At 37.1% G+C, this 20566-nt stretch overlaps 1 protein-coding gene and 1 long non-coding RNA gene across 41 annotated transcripts in view; one reads left to right on the top strand and one right to left on the bottom strand.

Annotated features, from left to right (window-relative positions):
• LOC127904365 (uncharacterized) overlaps positions 1–4017 on the bottom strand; it is a 35709-nt gene extending 31692 nt beyond the window's left edge. The window contains exon 1 of the long non-coding RNA XR_008057474.1: positions 3785–4017. This is a non-coding gene — a long non-coding RNA (uncharacterized LOC127904365). The remainder of the gene's footprint in view (positions 1–3784) is intronic.
• The window catches only part of LOC18110403 (MDIS1-interacting receptor like kinase 2), a 132379-nt gene that overhangs the window by 26607 nt on the left and 85206 nt on the right, over positions 1–20566 (top strand). For 4 of the 40 annotated variants that reach the window (XM_052447537.1, XM_052447536.1, XM_052447507.1 and 1 more), the window contains exon 2: positions 12011–12115. The exons of 28 other annotated variants lie outside the window; for them this stretch is intronic. In XM_052447537.1, coding sequence (XP_052303497.1) covers positions 12011–12115 — 105 coding nt within the window. Of the gene's footprint in view, positions 1–12010; positions 12470–13206; positions 13638–20566 lie in introns of all 40 variants that reach the window. 8 more of the 40 variants (XM_052447538.1, XM_052447516.1, XM_052447534.1 and 5 more) reach the window with 5 other exon arrangements.

Here is a 20566-nt window from a genome sequence, read left to right as displayed (position 1 = left end):
TCATTTCAATTCATTTTTTCATTTTTTTCATTATTATTTTTTTTATTTTATAAAATGAAATAAGATAAAAATAAAAACAGTAAAAAATTAAGTTATGACATTAATTATAACATAAACAATAACAGTAATGAAAATGATGATGTCCTCAATGGTTTTTTCATTACCAGGCTAAAGATTGAGTGTACAAAAAATATGGAATGTATTCAATGAAAAAAAATTATTGATTTAGGTAATGTTGATACTTTTAATTACAAGTTTACTATTATCATAAAAGTTTAGTTATTTAAGAATTATAAGGATGCAATGTATATTGATGAAGCACGTTGAGATTTTCAATTTAAGATTCTAGAAACCATGAAAGAGAAGTAATGTTCCAATATATTGATGTTCCCATGTAAAATAAGGGATGAAACTCATATTTAAGATTGTAATACACATGAGGTGAATAAAGAAAATAGGTTGAAAGGTCTTGATTGGATATCTACAAGATGAAAGTAAGAATAATTTAAATTTAAGAACGAGTTTTTTCTATCCCAGGAAAAATTGATGCATGAGCATTTACTTATTTTTTTTCTCATTTAGGAATTTTATTTAATCTTATTTAGTTTTAGTTATTAATCTTGCTTATTCAATTTAGATTTTTTTTTCTTGTTTGATTAAGCTTAATACTAGTATAAATAAGGTTGTGTAATTTGTAATTTAGTAGAAACTTGGATGAATAAAATTAAATATTTTTGGTGTTTTCTTATAGTTATCCAAGAATCTCGTTATTATTGAAATCAATGCTAGTTCAACCATGTCCAACTATAAAGGCACACTTTATCTGATATGGATAACCATGCAAAAAAAAAAAAACTCTGAAGTCATCCTAGATAGCTCCTCAGCTATCCTAGAAAGCACATTGGCTGGTCATCCAGCTAGGAATCTCTAGTATCCGTCTTTGCTGGTTTGATTCACACATGAAGAAACTGCATGTCACTCTCTAAAGCCTCTGAACGTCTAGGCAACTCATCAAACAAGATGGCTCGGGCAATTAAATATGAGTTGCATCTAAGGAGTTGCATCTTCAAAGTCCATTCGGGCAATTCATCGAACAAGAACTGATCTGCTCAAATTATATCATATAAGAAAATTATTTTGTCTCAGACCGAGTGAACCTTATTTATTTTGTGATGGGGAGCAACTAATATGGTATGCAATTTGCGCTCTCTTAAAAAATTCACATATTAGATCTTTTCATAACTATAGGCTCTCTTTCTTATGGTTTTATGGCTACTTGGCCCAACGCGCTGAAGGTACGGACTAAACCCACTCCAAGAAGTCCTACAGAACAAAAATAAACCTGTAGGATGCCCTCTCTCCCTGTCCTTGTCTCTCATTCTCTACATATTTTACATACAAACTCTACTTGCATAACTTTCATATTACAAATGCTGACTTGATCGTCAAAGTGGCTTCACTGAAGCACCCTTGTACCACTAATCTCATCTGATTTTTTCATTGCTACTGGAAATTTTTTTGTTGACTTCTTCTACACCCACTCATCATAACTGAGATTCTGATGCAACGTACCAATGCATTAAATATGGAATAGACATACCAACGAAGAAGGAAAATATCAAAGTCACAATTTCTTAATTTTCCATGATACTTTATAGCGAAGATGCTAAGAGAAACCCCACCAGAATTCGACATCCACCTAACACTGACAAACTGGAACTAAGTTTTTAATTCATGCATTTATAATGAAGGCTTCATTTCCAGTCAAGATCGGCATCGCAAATAGTCCACAGCTCCTAATTATGAGTAATTGAATGTTCTAATTAATCACTAAACTTGCCCCTGTCCTGCACCTTTCTTTAATCCTTCAAGCCAAATCTGTCATTAACTAAGGAATGGATGCACTACAGAAGAAGGAATCTTCATCTTTATACTCATTTTAATCAATCAACCTCGAATTTCATTTGATCTATGCATTTTATTTTACAGCTCCTCAATGATTACCCAAGATATCTTGCCTTTTTATGTCTTTTTCCACCATAGTGTGGAACATACTATTTTGCTCGTCGTCATGGAAAAGTTTTTACTCATCTTGTAAGAGAGGTCAGGAGTATGATGAGTGACTGAGTGCTATATATATATATATATATATATATGATACAAGAGCTATAATAGACCATCCTTTTGTTGTACAGATGTGTCACGTCCTTCAGTATCAAATAAGAACCATGTAGAATTTAATTTCAATGTCAAAACCTAAACCTCAACTAAGTTTTCAGCATTTATAATCATTTCATAAATGTTTACCAATAGTTCGCAGCTCTTAATTACGAGTAGTTGAATGTTCTGATCACTAATTTTACCCTGTCCTTCACCTTCCTCTCAATCATCAAACCAAATCTATCATTTCTTTCCCTTATACATACGTGTGCAGGGCAAATAATAATCTAACTGGTATAATACAAGCATTTTTAGAAAATTTAAGAAGTTTATCTAAACTTTACCTTGGAAATAACAGTCTTTTTGGTCCCATTCAACCTCAACTAAGTTTTCAGCATTTATAATCATTTCATAAATGTATACCAATAGTTCGCAGCTCTTAATTACGAGTAGTTGAATGTTCTGATCACTAATTTTACCCTGTCCTTCACCTTCCTCTCAATCATCAAACCAAATCTATCATTTCTTTCCCTTACACATACGTATGCAGGGCAAATAATAATCTAACTGGTATAATACCAGCATTTTTAGAAAATTTAAAATGCATACAACTTTTGAAAGGAGTCGAAACCCAATACCTTGACACGCATGTCAACCAGCAAATTTTTTCAATGACTGAGGGCATCAACCACTCGAGTCAGTGTACCCGTCTTGTGTTTAATGACAAAAGTGAATTGTTGCAAGTATGCAGCCCAAGATGCACGTCAAGATGAAATCTTATCTTGACTCCCCATATGTTTGAGGGCATCATGATTAGTGAAAAAGACGAACTGTTGAAGAAATAGATAATGTCGCCAATGCCTTACCACTTGAACCACTACATAAAATTCAACGTCATAGGTGTTGTACCGTAATTTTGCCCTTGAAAGTTTCTCACTGAAGAAGGCGATAGGCCTGCCATTTTGGATTAGAACCGCCCCGATTCCTAGCTTTGAGGCGTCATAGTGTAGCTCAAATGGATTTGAAAAGTATGGTAGGACAAGTACTGGGGCGGTGGTCAATCGTTTCTTGATTTCTTGGAAGGCTATCTCGGCCTCAGGTGTCCACGCAAACTTGCCATTGCTTCTCATACAATCAGTCACTGGGGTCATTATGCCACTGAAGTGGGGAATGAAACGGTGATAGAACGAGGTCAACCCGTGGAAGCTTCAGACATCAGTCATAGTTTGCGATTGTGGCCACTGTTTGATGGCTTTAATTTTTGAATCGTCTACTGAAAGCCCCTCAGAAGAAATGATGTAACCCAAGAACAAGACCCGGTCAGTTAAGAACACACACTTTGTTTTTGCTGCGAAGAACTACTCCCTACGTAACACGGTCAAAACTTCCCGAAGATGTTGTAGGTGCACCCTAGGATCAATGTTGTAAATTGAAATGTCATCAAACTATACCACCACGCTCTTACCGATATAGGGCTACAGGGCTTGATTCATCACCCGCATGAATGTGTTTGGGGCATTAGACAGCCCAAACGGCATGACCATCCACTCAATTTATAGCCAATACTACTCAAATTCTCCATCCATGCCTCTAGCACTACTAAGTGTCTCACCCCGCCATTCACCTGCTGTATCACTATCTCACACATCTCCTGTAGTGAAGCAGCCTCGTGGAGACTCAACACAACAGCATGGTGTTAATGATTCAGGTTATTTTAAGGGGTCATCATCCCATAGCCAGAACCATTTGTACGATATAGATAGAGGAAGCCTTCGCAGCACGGATAATAAACATCGAAATGTTCACCGCTCTGGGCCTTTGGATTATAGTTCAAGCAGAAAAGTTAAACTTGTTGTCGAAGGCTCAACTTTTGGGAGCACAGGTTGTAGTCCACTACCACGGTTTGCAGTCTCAAGATCCGGACCTTTAATGTACAAGTAGAAAATGGTGAAAATGGCAGGGTTAAGAGTGTTGATAAATTATCAACTCCTCATCAATCATCAGTGATATATATTTAGCATACATGATTGTAAAGCTAGCAGACAAGTTTTGCATCCTGTAAATGTCATAATTCTTTGTTCTTATGTTCCTCATTGCGCTGCACCTAATCATATAAATTAATGCCCTTTGCGAGAGGAAGATGTTGTGAATTTGGTTGCTCAGTATTATAGAATGTACTTATATAGAAAATATTATATACAGGAAATATTGTAGACATACTCTTGTGTGGTAACCTCCACCATTGCTATTGTATATTGCCCTACACATGTATATAGAAAGGGTTGGCTAACCATTAGGTTAAGCTTCCTAATTATTCTCAACTTGGTATCAGAGCTTTCTGCCGTCAGAAATCTTTTCTCCCTCCCTCCTTTTGCAGCCGACCTTCTCTCTATTTTTCCTACATGGATTCTACTGCTGCCGCCGACTTCTCTCTCTCCACCGGTGGTGCAGCACAGCCGGCCAGCCATCCCCAAGCTGCTGCTGGTGGTGTCTTTTCTCCCCAACAGCAGCCTCCACTTACAGAGCATGTCTCTGATTCTTCCTCACAAGTCTCTGCCATTCCTTTGCCTCTCATGGGAACACACACTCCAGCTATCGTTCCTTTATCAAACACCTACCCAAGTTGTTTCGTTGAAACTTACGAACACAAATTATCTCTATTGGTGAATGCAGATGAAGCCATATCTCCTTGGTCAAGGTGTTTTTCACTTCGTTGACGGCTCAGTGTCGTGTCCTCCATCTCATATTTTTGACAGTTCTGCTGGTTCTTCCTCTACCATCAACCCTTCTTTTCTTCGTTGGAAGCAACATGATCAACTTATTTTGAGTGCTTTACTCTTCTCTCTCTCCGTGGATGTGTTGCATCTCGTGATAGATTGTTCTACCTCGCATTGTGTTTGGCGCACTCTTAAGAAAGCGCTTGCCTCTCCATCTAATTCTCGCATCATGCAACTCCATGGCTCCTTTCAAAACCTTCGGCAAGATGACTCATCGGTTAGTATATACATGCAGCAAGCCAAATCGTTATTTGACAAATTGGCTGCAGCTGGTCGCCCAATGTCTCTTAAAGACTTCAATCTCTATGTGTTTCATGGCCTCTGTGGCGAGATCAAAGACTTGGTAACGAGTCTCATAACCAAGGCAGAACCGCTATCATATGCTGATCTTCACAACCACCTTCTTACCCATGAATTTCTGCACAATAACTCTTTCCATTCCATGGCTACCACTCCCTCTCTACTGTCTTCTTCTTCTCTGCCGCAGCAGCCACCACTGCTGCCAACACCATAGTTTTCTGCTCACCATGCTATGTCTCATCACAGCCCCAACTTCAGCCACAACAGGGGTCGCTCTAGAGGTAATTGACGTCCCAACAGTAACCGTTACACTCCCCAGAACAGGGGCTAATTTGCTACAGATTGGCGGCCAAACCACTGGTAGCAGACCAGGCACAACTCTAGCGCTGGGCAGTGGTCTGGACAACAGCATGTACGCTACCATTTGTGCTCCAGTTCGGTCACACAGCTCCTCATTGTTCCCAGTTTTGCAACAGCACTCAGCAGCCCTCTGCTCACCTTGTTGTTGGGAATGTTTCTGCTGCGACTCGATTCCCTGACACCGGCATAAATCAACACGTCACACCTGATCTTGAACTCTGACCGATTTTGCACCCTATCTTGGTAATGATTTTTTGCATGTTGGTGACGGTAAGGGCCTTGACATATCCCATATTGGACATACTACATTACATTCCCCAAAACGCATGTTTACATTATTTAATGTTCTCCATGTGCCTCACATTACCAAACCATTGTTATCTATTCAAAAATTCTATCGTGATAATCATGTTTATTTTGAATTTCACGCTTCTATGTTTTATGTGAAGTATCTCGCCACCAAGGAAGTTCTCCTTTCCGGTCAGAGTCATGATGGTCTTTATGTCCTCTCCGAGTCTTCTGCCACGTCAATTCCTCAAGCCTTTTGGTCTCCTTGCATCTCCGCGACTGCCGACTTGTGGCATTGTCGTTTGGGTCATCCAACCCCTCGCATTTTAAATTTGTTAGTTTCCAGCAATAAAATCTTATGTACTTCTAGACGTTCTCTTACCCAGTGTCAAGCTTGTCCTTTAGGCAAGTCGTCCCGTTTGTCATTGCGACCTACAAGTCACAAAACTTCTGCCCCACTTGATTTAATTTTTAGTGATGTTTGGGGTCCTGCTCCTATGTTTTCTTCTGATGGTTTTCGCTATTTTGTTATTTTTGTCGATGCGCATACCAAACATATATGGTATTATCCGCTTGCTGCGAAATTTGATGTCCTTTTCACTTTTCAACGTTTTCAAACACTTGTTGAGCGTCAGTTTTCACTTAAAATTAAATCTGTTCAAACTGATTGGGGCGGTGAATATCATAAATTAAATAAATTTTTTCAGACCATTGGTATTCATCATCGGTTAATTTGTCCTCATACTCATGAACAAAATGACACTGTTGAACGTCGTCATCGACATATTGTTGAAAATGGCCTAACTCTTTTAGGCCAATGCAGTGCCCCATTGCGATTTTGGAACTATGCTTTTGAATTATCGGTATACGTTATTAATCACATGCCTACTCTTATTCTCCAAAATACATCTCCGTTTGAGTGTCTGTTTCATTGCACTCCTGATTATAACTTCCTACGTACTTTTGGGTGTCTTTGCTTCCTCTTTTTGCGTCCATATCATGCTCATAAATTAGATTTCTGGTCTTCTCCTTGTGTGTTTTTAGGCTATAGCTCATCCCATCTTGGTTATCGTTGTCTTGATTTAGAATCTCATCGTATTTATGTCTCCCGTCATGTTTGTTTTCATGAAAATGTCTTTCCTTTTGCGAAGTCTGAACAGGTAACATCCTTACTGGTACCTCCCACCCAACCTACCTATCTTCCATCCTTAAACCCTCCTCCATGTTTTCAGCCTTCTACTTACCAAACCAGCCCCAACAACAACCCAATTCTGCCCTCTACCACACCCCACCAGACTACCCCTTTGCCCATAGATTTTGCCACCCCTTCATCACCATCCCACACTGTCATATTGTCACCATATACTTGTTTTTCCAATGATCATTGTGCAGGAACAGGTTCTCCATCACCGGATGTGCATGTTCTCAAATCTGTTACAGCATAACAGCCCGGTTCTGCAGCAGAACATCCTAGTTCTGCCGCAGCCTCACCAGTGTCTACAGTGCCAACCAGTCCCTCCACTGCTTCTCCAACTGGTCTGCAGCTCTGTGTAGACCTCTCCTCATATCCTCTTCAGCACCTTCCAGGTACAGGCCACACTTTTCCATGCCCAGCTGCTCGTCAACATCCCATGGTCCTTCGTCCAAGATAGCCCAAGACAGCGCAGTCCACTGCCACTGCCGCAACCTCTGCTGCCTCCTTCAGCCAGGTAGTTTCTCCTCCCTCTCATGAGCCACTTGTTTTTAATGATGCTAACAAATATGAGGCGTGGCATAGTGATATGCGTGAGGAAATTCAGGCCTTACATGCAAACAGAACTTGGACCTTAGTGTCGTTTCACCCCTTCATGAATGTTGTTGGTAGTCGGTGGGTGTACAAGATTAAACGTAGATCTGATGGTAGCATCGAGAGGTATAAGGCGCATCTAGTTACTAGAGGTTTCACTAAGCAAGAAGGGCTTGATTACTCTGAAACCTTTAGTCCTGTCATCAAACAGGCGACCGTCAGATTAGTCTTCTTCATTGCTGTTTCATGTGGTTGGAAAATTCATCAGCTTGATATCCATAATGCCTTCCTTAATGGTGTTCTTGACGAGGAGGTCTACATGAAACAACCTCCAGGTTTTGTTGATTCTGCTCTCCCCTCTCATGTGTGTCGATTGCATAAATCTCTATATGGTTTAAAACAGGCTCTGCGAGCTTGGTACACTCGTCTGAACGATTTCCTGTTATCTATTGGTTTCCGTGCCTCTAAGGTGGATACCTCATTGTTTATCTTCTCTAATTGTGCTGATATTTGTTATCTTCTGGTCTACGTTGATGATATTCTGCTTACGGGTAGTAATTCTCTTCTGCTCCAATGCCTTATTCAGCTACTGAGCTCAGAATTTAAGCTTCGCGACTTGGGTTCTGTTTATTATTTTTTTGGTATTGAGGTTCAGTCTACTAGTATGGGTCTTATGCTCCGCCAGCATAAATATACACTTGACATCCTCACTCGGGTTGGTATGTTGTCTTACAAACCTGTTGATACTCCTATCTCTACATCCAAAGCTACCATTCTGCCCGATCCATTGTTTTCTGATGCTACACGATTTCATCAAATTATGGGTGTTCTTCAATATCTCACTTTTACACGCCCAGATATTTGCTTTGCTGTTAATAGAGTCTGTCAATTTATGCATGCTCCTACAGATTCTCATTAGGCTGCCATGAAACGCATCTTGCGTGATCTTCGAGGTACGACATCACATGGCTTACATATTACTCGAAGTTCTTCTTTTGCCTTACATGGTTTTACAAATGCAGATTGGGCAGGCAGTGTTGAGGATATAAAATCTACGGGTGGTTACCTTGTGTTCTTTGGTTAGACGCCGATTTTGTGGAAATCCGGTAAGCAACGCACAGTTGCTCGCTCTTCTACTGAAGCTGAGTACAAAGCCTTAGCCGATGGCACTACTAAGGTTATCTGGCTTAAGTACTTATTAATAGATCTCCAGATTCTATCTGCTTCTGCTCCTATTATCTGGTGTGACAACCTTGATGCCACTTATTTGTCTGTGAATCCTGTTTTTCATGCTTGCACAAAACATGTTAAGGTCGATTATCATTTTGTCCGAGATAGAGTTGCAAAGGAGATTCGGATTCATTTTATTTCCTCTCAGGATCAACTTGCCAATGTCTTCACTAAGCCACTTCCTACTTCTTCGTTTACTGCTTTTCGTTTCAAGTTTCGAGTTGATCCTCCACTCTCAGCTTGAGGTGGCATATTATAGAATGTATTTATATAGAAAATATATATTGTATACAGGAAATATTGTAGACATACTCTTGTGTGGTAACCTCCATCATTGTTATTGTATATTGCCCTACACATATATATAGAAAGGGTTGGTTAACCATTAGGTTAAACCTCCTAATTATTCTCAACTATGAGGCTATAGAATCAGCACTCCTCGACCTTGTGCCATTTATGATACACATGCAGATAGAATTTTATTAGGTGAATCCTGAGCTTACACCTCAAGTCGTATCCTAGCAAAATATATAGCAACGGTAAGTTATTTGATAATTGTCACTTGCTGCATCAATTTCTATGCGATCTTTTTCTGAAGAAAAAGAAGGATGAGATTCGCTTGAGATATGAAGGTATGGTAGGGACCAAAAGTTTTTTTTTTTTTTTGGTATCAATTGCACTATTAAACAATTTTTATTTCTCAATTGAAGCATCCCGTTAAATATAGTTAATGAAATTGTTAATTATCTATGCATTTCTCACATGATCCCTTTTATAAGATAAAATTGAAAGGAATTTATCTTTTAATACTGTTTAGGAATACTATTAAAAGACTTGGAGTTTTATTTTTTGATCTCATGTGAAGCTTGTGACTTATCTTGTTAAGAAATTGAAGAAAAATTCCCTTTTAATTTCCTTCTCTGGTGATGATTATGTGAGGAGCACGCAAATACTTAACTTTTTCGTTAATTATATTTAATATAATGGTACAATTGAAAAATAAAAATTCTTTAATTATATAATTTATACAAAATGTATTTTAAATGTATAATTGAGACTATTCTTGAATGATAAATTTGAGGTTTCTCTTTGAAATTAAGTGGGCACAGGAAACTAAAAGGTAAAACAAAAACATATAAAAAAAATATTATAAAAGATATTAACACTATCTGAATACTAGGTCAGGAAATTAAGAGATAAATACATATTAAGTAATAATTTGAATTTCATTAAAACAAAATAAATTTTCAATATAATTCCTTATTTTTTATTAATATGATTTTACGTTATTTATTCAATAAAAACAAAATAAAAACTAGAATAAATATATAAGAAAAATTAAATGATTTAAATTAAGGATAAAAAAAGTATCATAATATATTTTATTTCTAAAAAACATAGCTTTTTGAGCTACGTTGAATTTATCTTCATCACTTCTCGTGACACGACTCTGCAGGTAGTTGTCCAGTAGTAAATCTATTAAGATATCAGCATGTATTTTTCTTCTCTTGACTGTTCTGCCTATTTATGATCAAGCTGACCTCCCTGTAGTTTTGCCCCTGCATAAAGGAAATTTCCACCTTATAATTAACTCCGATATATATACGTATGCAGGGCAAATCATTTTATACATCCTTTTTAAGAAATTAAACCACCAAGGCCATGGCTTCCCACATCTTTCTCTTATCCACACCTTTTTTGGTTTTTTCCTTACTTGCTTATGCTTCCTTCCTTGCTTCTTTTGCTTACTCGGCTACTGGAGCTGAAGTAGCAAATGGAAGGAAGGAAGCGGAAGCTCTTCTAGAATGGAAAGTTAGTCTTGACAACCAAAGCCAGTCTCTCCTGTCTTCTTGGGCTGGAGAGAGCCCTTGCAACTGGTTCGGAATCAGCTGCGACAAGTCTGGCAGTGTCATCAACATAAGTCTGCCCAATTCTAGTTTGAGAGGTACGCTTAATAGTCTCCGATTCTCTTCCTTTCCTAACTTGATTGAGCTTACCCTTAGCTACAACTCCCTTTATGGTTATGTTCCTTCACATATAGGTAACCTTTCTAACCTCAACATCCTTGACTTGTCTTTCAATAACATTTCTGGCAACATTCCGTCAGAAATTGGAAATTTGGTATCTCTCACTCATTTAGCTTTGTCATCTAATAAACTAACCGGTACAATACCGGTATCTTTAGAAAATTTAAGAAGTTTATCCGTACTTTATCTTTGAAATAATAGTTTTTTTGGTCCCATTACTTTTATTGAAAACTTGACGAGATCACTCACTATTTTATCTTTGTCGTATAATAAACTAACCGGTACAATACCGGTATCTTTAGGAAATTTAAAAAGCTTATCTGAACTTTACCTTGGGAATAATCATCTTTTTGGTCCGATTACTTTTATCGAAAACTTGACGAGATCTCTCATCATTTTAGATTTGTCATCTAATAAACTAACAGGTACAATACCGTCATCTTTAGAAAATTTTAAAAGCTTATCTGTACTTTATCTTTGGAATAACAGTTTTTTTGGTCCCACTACTTTTATCGGAAACCTGACGAGATCACTCACTATTTTAGCTTTATCATATAATAAACTAACCGGTACAATACCAGTGTCTTTAGGAAATTTAAGAAGCTTATCTGAACTTTACCTTGGGGCTAACAATTTTTTTGGTCTGATTACTTTTATCGGAACCTGACGAGATCTCTCACCATTTTATCTTTGTCATATAATAAACTAACTGGTACAATACCAGTTGCATCTTTAGAAAATTTAAGAAGCTTATCTGTACTTCACCTTGCGGAAAACAATTTTTTTGGTCCGATTACTTTTATCGGAAACCTGACGAGATCTCTCACTATTTTATCTTTGTTGGCTAATAAACTAACTGGTACAATACCAGCATCTTTAGGAAATTTAAGAAGTTTATCTGAACTTTACCTTCATAATAACAATCTTTTTGGTCCCATTACTTTTATTGGAAACCTGACTAGATCTCTCACTATTTTATCTTTATCGTCTAATAAACTAACTGGTACAATACCGGCATCTTTAGGAAATTTAAAAAGCTTATCTGAACTTTACCTTTGGAATAACAGTTACACATTTGTATTCGTTACATCTATTTTCTAATAGATTGTCTGGTAATCTACCACGAGATGTGTGCCTTGGTGGATTACTTTCATATTTTGCTGCGTTTGAAAATTATTTTACGGGACCTATCCCGAAAAGCTTGAAAAATTGCAGCAGTTTGGTGAGACTCAGACTTGAGAGAAACCAACTTAGTGGAAACATATCTGAAGCTTTTGGCACTCATCCTCATTTGAACTACATGGATTTGAGTGATAATGAACTGCATGGTGAACTTTCATTGAAATGGGAGCAGTTTAACAATCTGACAGCCTTCAAGATTTCTGGAAACAAGATTTCTGGAGAAATACCAGCAGTTCTTGGAAAGGCAACTCAATTACAAGTTCTTGACCTCTCGTCAAATCAACTAGTTGGGAGAATTCCAAAAGAATTGGGAAATTTAAAGTTGATTGAACTTGCACTCAACGATAACAGACTTTCAGGTGATATTCCTTTCGATGTCACATCGTTACGTCATCTTGAAAGGCTTGGCCTAGCTGCGAACAATTTTAGCGCAACGATTCTTAAACAGCTTAGCAAGTGCTCAAAACTGATATTCTTGAATATCAGCAAGAATAGATTTACAAAGCTGTACTTCCATCAGAACAAATCCTTGCCGTGAAGAAATTCCACCAAACACCAGAAGTTGATCAGATGAGCAGCTTGAAAGCTTTTAGAAGCGAGATTGATGTCTTAATGGGTATACGGCATCGAAACATTGTGAAGCTGTATGGTTTCTGCTCGCATGTCAAACATTCATTTTTGGTATATGAATATGTGGAAAGGGGAAGTTTAAGAAAGGTACTGAACGACGAGAAACTAGCAGCAAAGATGGATTGGGAAAAAAGGATAAATCTTATCAAAGGCGTAGCCAATGCTTTATCCTACATGCACCATGACTGCTCTCCTCCGATTATTCATAGAGACATTTCCAGCAACAATGTTCTTTTGGATTCAGAATATGAGGCTCATGTCTCTGACTTCGGCACAGCAAGGCTCCTAATGCCTGACTCCTCCAACTGGACATCATTTGCTGGCACCTTTGGTTACACAGCTCCAGGTATGTAGTTAAGTTTCAATATCACTTTCTACAGTAGGTTAGTTTACAAAACCTCTTGAAAACAAAATAGGTGCAGTAAATTATATTGGCAAAATATAGCACGACCAGCCTCTTTTGCAGAGTTGGCATACACAATGAAAGTGGATGAAAAATGTGATGTTTATAGCTTTGGAGTATTAACATTGGAAGTAATGATGGGAAAGCATCCTGGCGATTTGATCTCATCTTTGATGTTTTCTGCTTCCACCTCCTCATCATCACCAACCGGTCACAATACACTCTTGAAGGATGTTTTAGACCAGCGCCTCCCACCTCCTGAAAACGAGCTTGCGGACGGTGTGGCACATGTTGCAAAACTAGCGTTTGCTTGCTTGCAGACCGATCCCCATTATCGGCCAACAATGCGAAAAGTTTCTACAGAGCTTACAACTCGTTGGCCTCCATTGCCAAAGCTATTCTCCACGATAGAATTGGAAGATGAACTGGTTCACAGAAATGTTAATGGTTGAATTTTTACAGTATACTTTCCTGTCAAGAAGCCAGTAGCTCAGGTGGTAATAGTGTCCCAATCCTCTCAAGAGGTGTTATTGTCTGTCTTAGATATTCAGTCCAAAGTCATACATTTCGTCTATTTTTTCGCCTACTGCTTGTGTATATTATATGCAGAAACAAGAAAAAGAGTTTTCCCATTTCGAGCGTAAATTCGCCAGGTGAAATATTTCACATATTTTTAGTTTTTGTTTCTAATAAACGAAAATGAATTATAATAAGCTGTTGATTTTATTTATTTTTAATTGGTAATGATAATAAGCTTCTTTCAATATTGTCATATTAGTAATACAACTAAAAATCTTGACGATTTAATAAAAACGACTCCCATTAATTTCCACAATCAAACAAATTTCCACAATCAAACAAAACTTGTCCTAAAAGAAGTGGCCAATGCTTTCTATTTTCTTAAATAATTGACAAAATTTCCAAATTTGAGATTTCATAGCAGATGTCACCATTGATAGGTGATGCCCAAAGACAAGGTTTTAATTTTTTTTTTCTCAAAGGAAACTTCCCTTCAAGAATGACAAACTACAGTTGTCGTGTCATTACTATTCAGAAGGAAATTTTGGACTGAAAAAGACAACTAGAACCATAGCATCATTACCTAAGAAACTTGTCCCTGCTAATCAGATTCTTCTCGCAAGCAGGTGGCAAAACAAAATTTAATTATCTACTATTCATAAATAATAAATTATTTAATTATATTTATCATATATTTTTAAATATTGTTATAACTATATTTATTTATATCATTTTTCGGGTATCGTTTTTTCTCATATCTGTTTAACTTGAAAATCTATTTTTGAATTAAAATTGTGTTTTAGAGTTTGATTGTGGTTATTTTTTAAAATAATTTTTATTATAAAAATATATCAAAATAATATATTTTTTTTATTTTTTAAAAATTATTTTTGATATCAGTACATTAAAATGATCTAAAAACATAAAAAAAATATTAATTTAAAACAAAAAAATAAAAAAAAATTCAATTTTTTTTAAAATACTTTAAAAACATAAAAATAAACAGCCCTAAACGGTTAAGCTATTAAAAAGATGTTTATTCACCATGAGATTTGTCCATTTTCTGCTTGAGACTAAGCGGACAGTCTGCACAGATAAATTTGTCAACTTTCTTTGGAATGAACAGAATATTAGATGGACTTCTATAGATGCTGTGGGAAATCCGGTGGTGTTTTAGTTTTATGGAATGATAACAACTTCAAAGTTGACTCTATAGAATATGGGGGACAGTGGATTGCTATCTTTGGTGTTCATTTTTCTTCAGATTTTGCTTGTGCCGTAAGTATATTGCAGGTTAGGGTTTGATGTAAATTTTTTCCCCTCACAAATCATACAATTTATGTTGATATTGCACTTAAAGCTGGTTAGTGTTTTGATTCTTTCTCATTAGTGGAGTAAAGAAGCAAACCATCCCAACCCCATAGTGATATAAATGATCTTACAAGCTACTTTGTTGTGACTAAGATGGTAAAAATGTCTTACAAAGCTAGTATGCGAAAAAAATGTTTAAAATTGAATGAGTGTGAAGTTTGATAATTATTTAAAATAGCAGATGGACCTTTTAACCTTTTAAAACTGAAAGGTTAGGTTTTCAGAGGTTCTATCATGACTTTAGAACCTGGTGTTGTTGTCTTATGTTTTCTTATTGTTGTTAATCCATCTGCATTTATTATACAGATTGTTTTTTGGTGGCTTTTATATAAATTAGCAGAGAACTCACTCAGTTTGTAGTTCCAATGTGAGAAACCATGAAATGCTGAACAGATATTGTAGTGCTAGGCAAGGGTCAATTTTATGAAGACAGGTTCTTATTCAACCATGAGGCATTGTGATCATTCATATTACCTGAAATGCCTTTATACCTCAGTGTGGAGCAACTAGTTTTATGGCATGCAGTTATCTTACTCCACAGGTCTCAAGTATGGACAAACAAGTCTTTAAACACTCTCATATTTAATGCAGCTATCCGAGGCTATGCATTATCATACCTGTCTTCATGTGCTGGTAGAATCCGGTTTTTGCTGGGAACTCCTGGAATGGTGGCTCTTGATCTTGATGCTAGTTTAAAAGGGCTTTTCCAACAGATTGTTCAGCATTTGGAAAGCCTACCAAAACTGCAGGGTGAAAATATTTCCGCCATCATGTGTGATTTATCTGTAAGAAATCTGTGTAAATCAAGTTCAATTTGTTATGGTGAAGTTTTCTGAATTTGAATTGACACTGCTTTGAAGTATCACTGGGTATGATAAGAATTTATGCACTTGTGATTTTTCAAGTGCTTATCGCTATAATGTCAAGAATTAGACACCTCCATCACACAAGGATTTCTCATTTGTATTTAAAAGACATATATGATTGGGATAGTTGAAAGAAGGTATTGTTTGAAGGAAACCAACAAAATGATAATCTCTGTTGGTCCTCTTAACTTTGACTTGAAAGAAACCATGGTGAAGTCAGCGGTATTGCATTCAGAGTAATGCTATGTTTAAGGAAAAACTTTTAACAAATTTATAAAGAATGGACACAATGGCAGTAGTGGTAATTTAGCAAACTTTATGGTTGTTTATTTTATGTTTCTATTCGTTACATATTCATTTTACAAATCATTACTCTTGCATTTATGCTTGGCTTTGAAGTATGTTTCCTTCTTATCATGGGTTCTGTTAATTCCTTTAACAATTTTTTTTGTTGTTGTCATTTTTTCTACCATTGTTTTCCAGAATTGGCTTCTTCATAAGAGCACCAATAACAATATCATGGTATGTCTTTTCTAAGCAGGAGTTTCGCAAGGATTGGTTGTCAATATTGATGATTGTCACATCGGCTAGGTCATCTATAAACTTAAGACACTTGGAGAAAGCTACTGTCTCTACTGGAAAGGAAGGCTTGCTGTCAGAAGGAAATGCTGCATACAATTGGTCCAGGTATTCCCCGACTCTTGCTCGCCTTATAACTAGTGCTACTGCTAGGTTGCTGAAAAGTTAGCCCATTACTGGACTGACTTCACGAAGCCGATCCACATAGTCTAACCCCTCTAGTTTGAGATTGACACTATGATTTGAGTGATACAATTATCTAACACAATATATAAACTATAATTATCAACATTATATCTGTATAAAAGTTAAAAACTGACTGAATTATTTGTTGGTGAATTGATCTCACTCAGAATCAAACCACTGCCCAGAAAGTCAAGATGAAAAGCTTATTTATTTTATTGAAATTATTTGGGAAAAATTTAATGTAATATGGACAATTACTGTTGTGCCCTTGAGCAATGTGTCAAAAAACTCAAACAACAATTAGTCTCACTAGAAATTCATACCACAACATTTGAAGTCGTCTTGTACCGAGTAGCTTAAACTTTGAGCTAAATGGCAAATGCTCTACCATGGTATGGGAGTTAGGCACGTTATACCACTTATTAATGTTGTCTGGTTTTCCTTTGAGACTTTGAACCATGTGGTAGACCAATAGTTGATGTTAGATGACTGTTTCATGATCTGAGTAAAAAATGAAGCCTATGGGCATAGGTTCCCTCTTTTCTCCAAACAGCATCTCAATTTCATTATCTGCTGTACTGTATTCAGGAGGTTACCTTGTTCACATGGAAAATCCAAATTATTTTGTTCAAATTGAATGTTGTTGAAATCTACAGACAGGAATCTCTTTCAATTGCAGATGCGTTGATGAATTAGAGTCGCAATTATCCAAGCATGGAACTCTAAAAAAGCTGTATTTTTACAATCAGCACCTTACAGTAGTGAGTTCCTGGCTTATTCAGTTTATAATTTCAAGTCATGAAGGCTGGGCTCCTCAAAATACTCAATTGGGTATTGTTGGACTTTCTAGGCAGCAGCTCTGTTGCTTTTCGTTTCCACAATTATTTTGCTTGGGGTTACTCTTTTCCTTACGGGCTCCTTGTTATAACTAACCATGCATCTTTTTCCATGGTAGGTCTTTCGGAACACCATGTTTGGACCAGAAGGACGTCCTCAGCATTGCTGTGCATGGCTTGGTGTTGCTAGTAGCTTTCCAGAGTGTGCTTCTCCAATTGTTCCAGAAGAGTGTTGGAATATTGCCAATTATGTGGCTGCCATTGTCAAAGAAGATGGCTGCCATGTGAGAGTCAAAGAGAGCTGCTGGTGCAGCATTTGCAGCCCCTTGACATTGTCAAAGAAGGAGGCTACAATGGTGGGTTGTTGGTGGCAGCCAACAACCATTGTCTAATGTCAAAGTTTGGTAAGTTTGACAACCACCATTGTTGACAAAGGAGCAAGAGGAGTTGTCATTGAAGCCTATAAATAGACACCAAGAGTGCAGCACAAAATGAGAGAGAGAGTCTTGTAGTAGAGCTACAAAAGAGAGAAGAAGAGAGAAAGAAAGAGAAGGGCTGCCACCAGCAGCCCTCAGCTGCTGCCCTATGTAGCAATGAGAGATGAGAGTTGAGTGGATGTGATCCTCCTCCGTGTGTTGTATTCTTTCTCTATCTCTAATAATATTGATCTCTCCCGTGGATGTAGGCGATTTGCCGAACCACGTTAAATATTGTGTCAGTGTGCTTAGTCTCCTTTGAGCAATGATCATGAACACCACCGTTCCGCAGGGGGAGCAGAAATCCCCAACAATTGGTATCAGAGCCACCACTAGTGGTTTCTCCCACCAACAAAGAGGTGATCCATCAACTTGCTATTTCAGTTGGGGAGAGGGGCTATAATTGATGATTTTTTGCTAAGAGAAATTGAAATGGGAAGACTTGGATTTTATTTTATTTAATCTGCTGCACATTGCGTTGATCCATACTCGTTAAGGGCATGGTTGAACAGTTTGCAAAGAGGATGACTCCAACAACTGCTTAACCCCCCACCCCCAACTGTGCCTTCCATCGTGCATATCATGTAATGGAAATGTCATGAAATTTACTTTGTACTTTTCTGTAAATAGGTAACGAAAATTGGGCGAGATGCAGTCCTATATGTTGAGTCTCTTATTGAATCTATCATTGGAGGATTGGAGGGATTAATCAATATTCTTGATTCTGAAGGTGGATTTGGTGCCTTAGAGGCTCAGGTTTTTACTTTGAACTGTGATATACTGTAGCAGATAAGGAAATGCTTGAGTAGCAATATTAGAAAGCTAATGTTTTGGAAATTTCAGCTTCTTCCAGAGCAGGCTGCTTTTTATTTGAATGACACATCCAGAGTTTCAATTCCTACATCAAAATCTACCAAGGGAGCAGTTGGCTTTCCTTTGCCTGGCCATGAGAGCTACCCTGAAAATAATAGTGCTATAAAAATGTATGGAATTTAACTTGTGCTGCTTTTCATGGATAATCTGCAATGATACAACATGTCTTGATTCTTGAGTTTGTGTTGATGGCAGGTTGGAAGCTGCGATGCAAAGGTTGACCAACTTGTTTTCAGTTCTGAATGATATGGAGCCTATATGTGTTCTAAACCATGTCTTTGTTCTGAGGGAGGTGAGGCTGCTGAGTTTGTGTTTAACTTCTTTGGATGGGTATATGATAGCAGACTCTGATATAGGTGTCTTATAGTTGACTAAAGTACTATGAGTTTGCTATTGTAGCTCCCGTTTGGTATTGCGTTCCAAACGGAGGTTGGGCAAAATTTAAAATTTATTTTTGTTTAAAATTTATTTATTTTTCATGTTTTTTGATCGTTTGAATATATTGATGTCAAAAATAATTTTTTAAAAATAAAAAAAAATATTATTTTAATGCATTCCAAGTGAAAAGTACTTTGAAAAACAACTACTATCACCTCTTAAACATCCCCTATAGTCTCTTCTTAAAGATAGCAAGAATGTCAATTTCTTTATTAAAATAATCTAACCTCAAAAAGTTTCTACGAAAGAATATTTATACTATAAAGAATTCAAAGTCTAATAGGATATCCTTAATCAATATAGATAAACCTGATAAATAATAATGATCTTGTTGTAACTCAATTTCTTACCTCTATTTTTGTACATGTTTCAAAATTAGAAAAATCCTAAAAATATGTCTTTTCAGTAATTTTAATTATTTTGTTATTTTCTTCATTTTTATTTAATTTTTATGTGTAAAAAAATCTTACTTAATTAGGAAGGGATGCATCAAGCCATATAAAACTATCAAGAAATGTAGTGCTTTTTTCGCTGAACAAGAAGGGGTGTGATTTACTTCTTTTTAATCCATATGCTGTGCAATAGCATGGTCAGTGTGTCAACTCAAACAATATCAAAATGTTGGGATTCTGGTATGATGACATTGTAGTCTTCTGTGCAGTACATGAGAGAGGGCATACTTGGCAACTTCAGGAGGAGATTGCTTGCAGTATTAAAAGCTGACAATGATCTTCAACGGCCTTCTGTCCTAGAGTCCTTGATTCACAGGCACTTGAACATTGTCTATCTAGCAGAGCAACATATCAGCATGGATCTTACTCATGGTATTCAAGAAGTTCTACTAATTGAGGCCTTCTCAGGACCTGTGTCTTCTCTTCACTTGTTTGAAAAACCAGCAGAGCAGCTTACTGGGTCGGCCACTGAAGTTGTCTGCAACTGGTACATAGAAAACATTGTCAAGGATGTATCAGGTGCTGGAATCCTTTTTACACCAATCCACAAATGCTTTAAAAGCACGAGGCCTGTTGGTGGATATTTTGCAGAGTTGGTCACCGATCTCAGAGAATTGCAGGCCTTTGTTCGTGTATTTGGTGGCTATGGCGTTGACAGGCTAGACAGAATGATGAGAGAGCACACAGCAGCACTCTTGAATTGCATTGACACATCATTACGGTCAAACCATGAAGTGTTAGAGGCAGTTGCTGGCAGCATGCATTCTGGTGACAGAATAGAAAGAGAGGCATGTTCCAGGCAGAATGTGGACTTGGACACAGTAATT

Source organism: Populus trichocarpa, chromosome 15, assembly GCF_000002775.5.
Source record: "Populus trichocarpa isolate Nisqually-1 chromosome 15, P.trichocarpa_v4.1, whole genome shotgun sequence".
Classification (NCBI taxonomy): Eukaryota; Viridiplantae; Streptophyta; class Magnoliopsida; order Malpighiales; family Salicaceae; genus Populus; species Populus trichocarpa.
The sequence above is the reverse complement of the archived record's forward strand: the minus strand, read 5'-3'. Positions and strand labels throughout refer to the sequence as shown.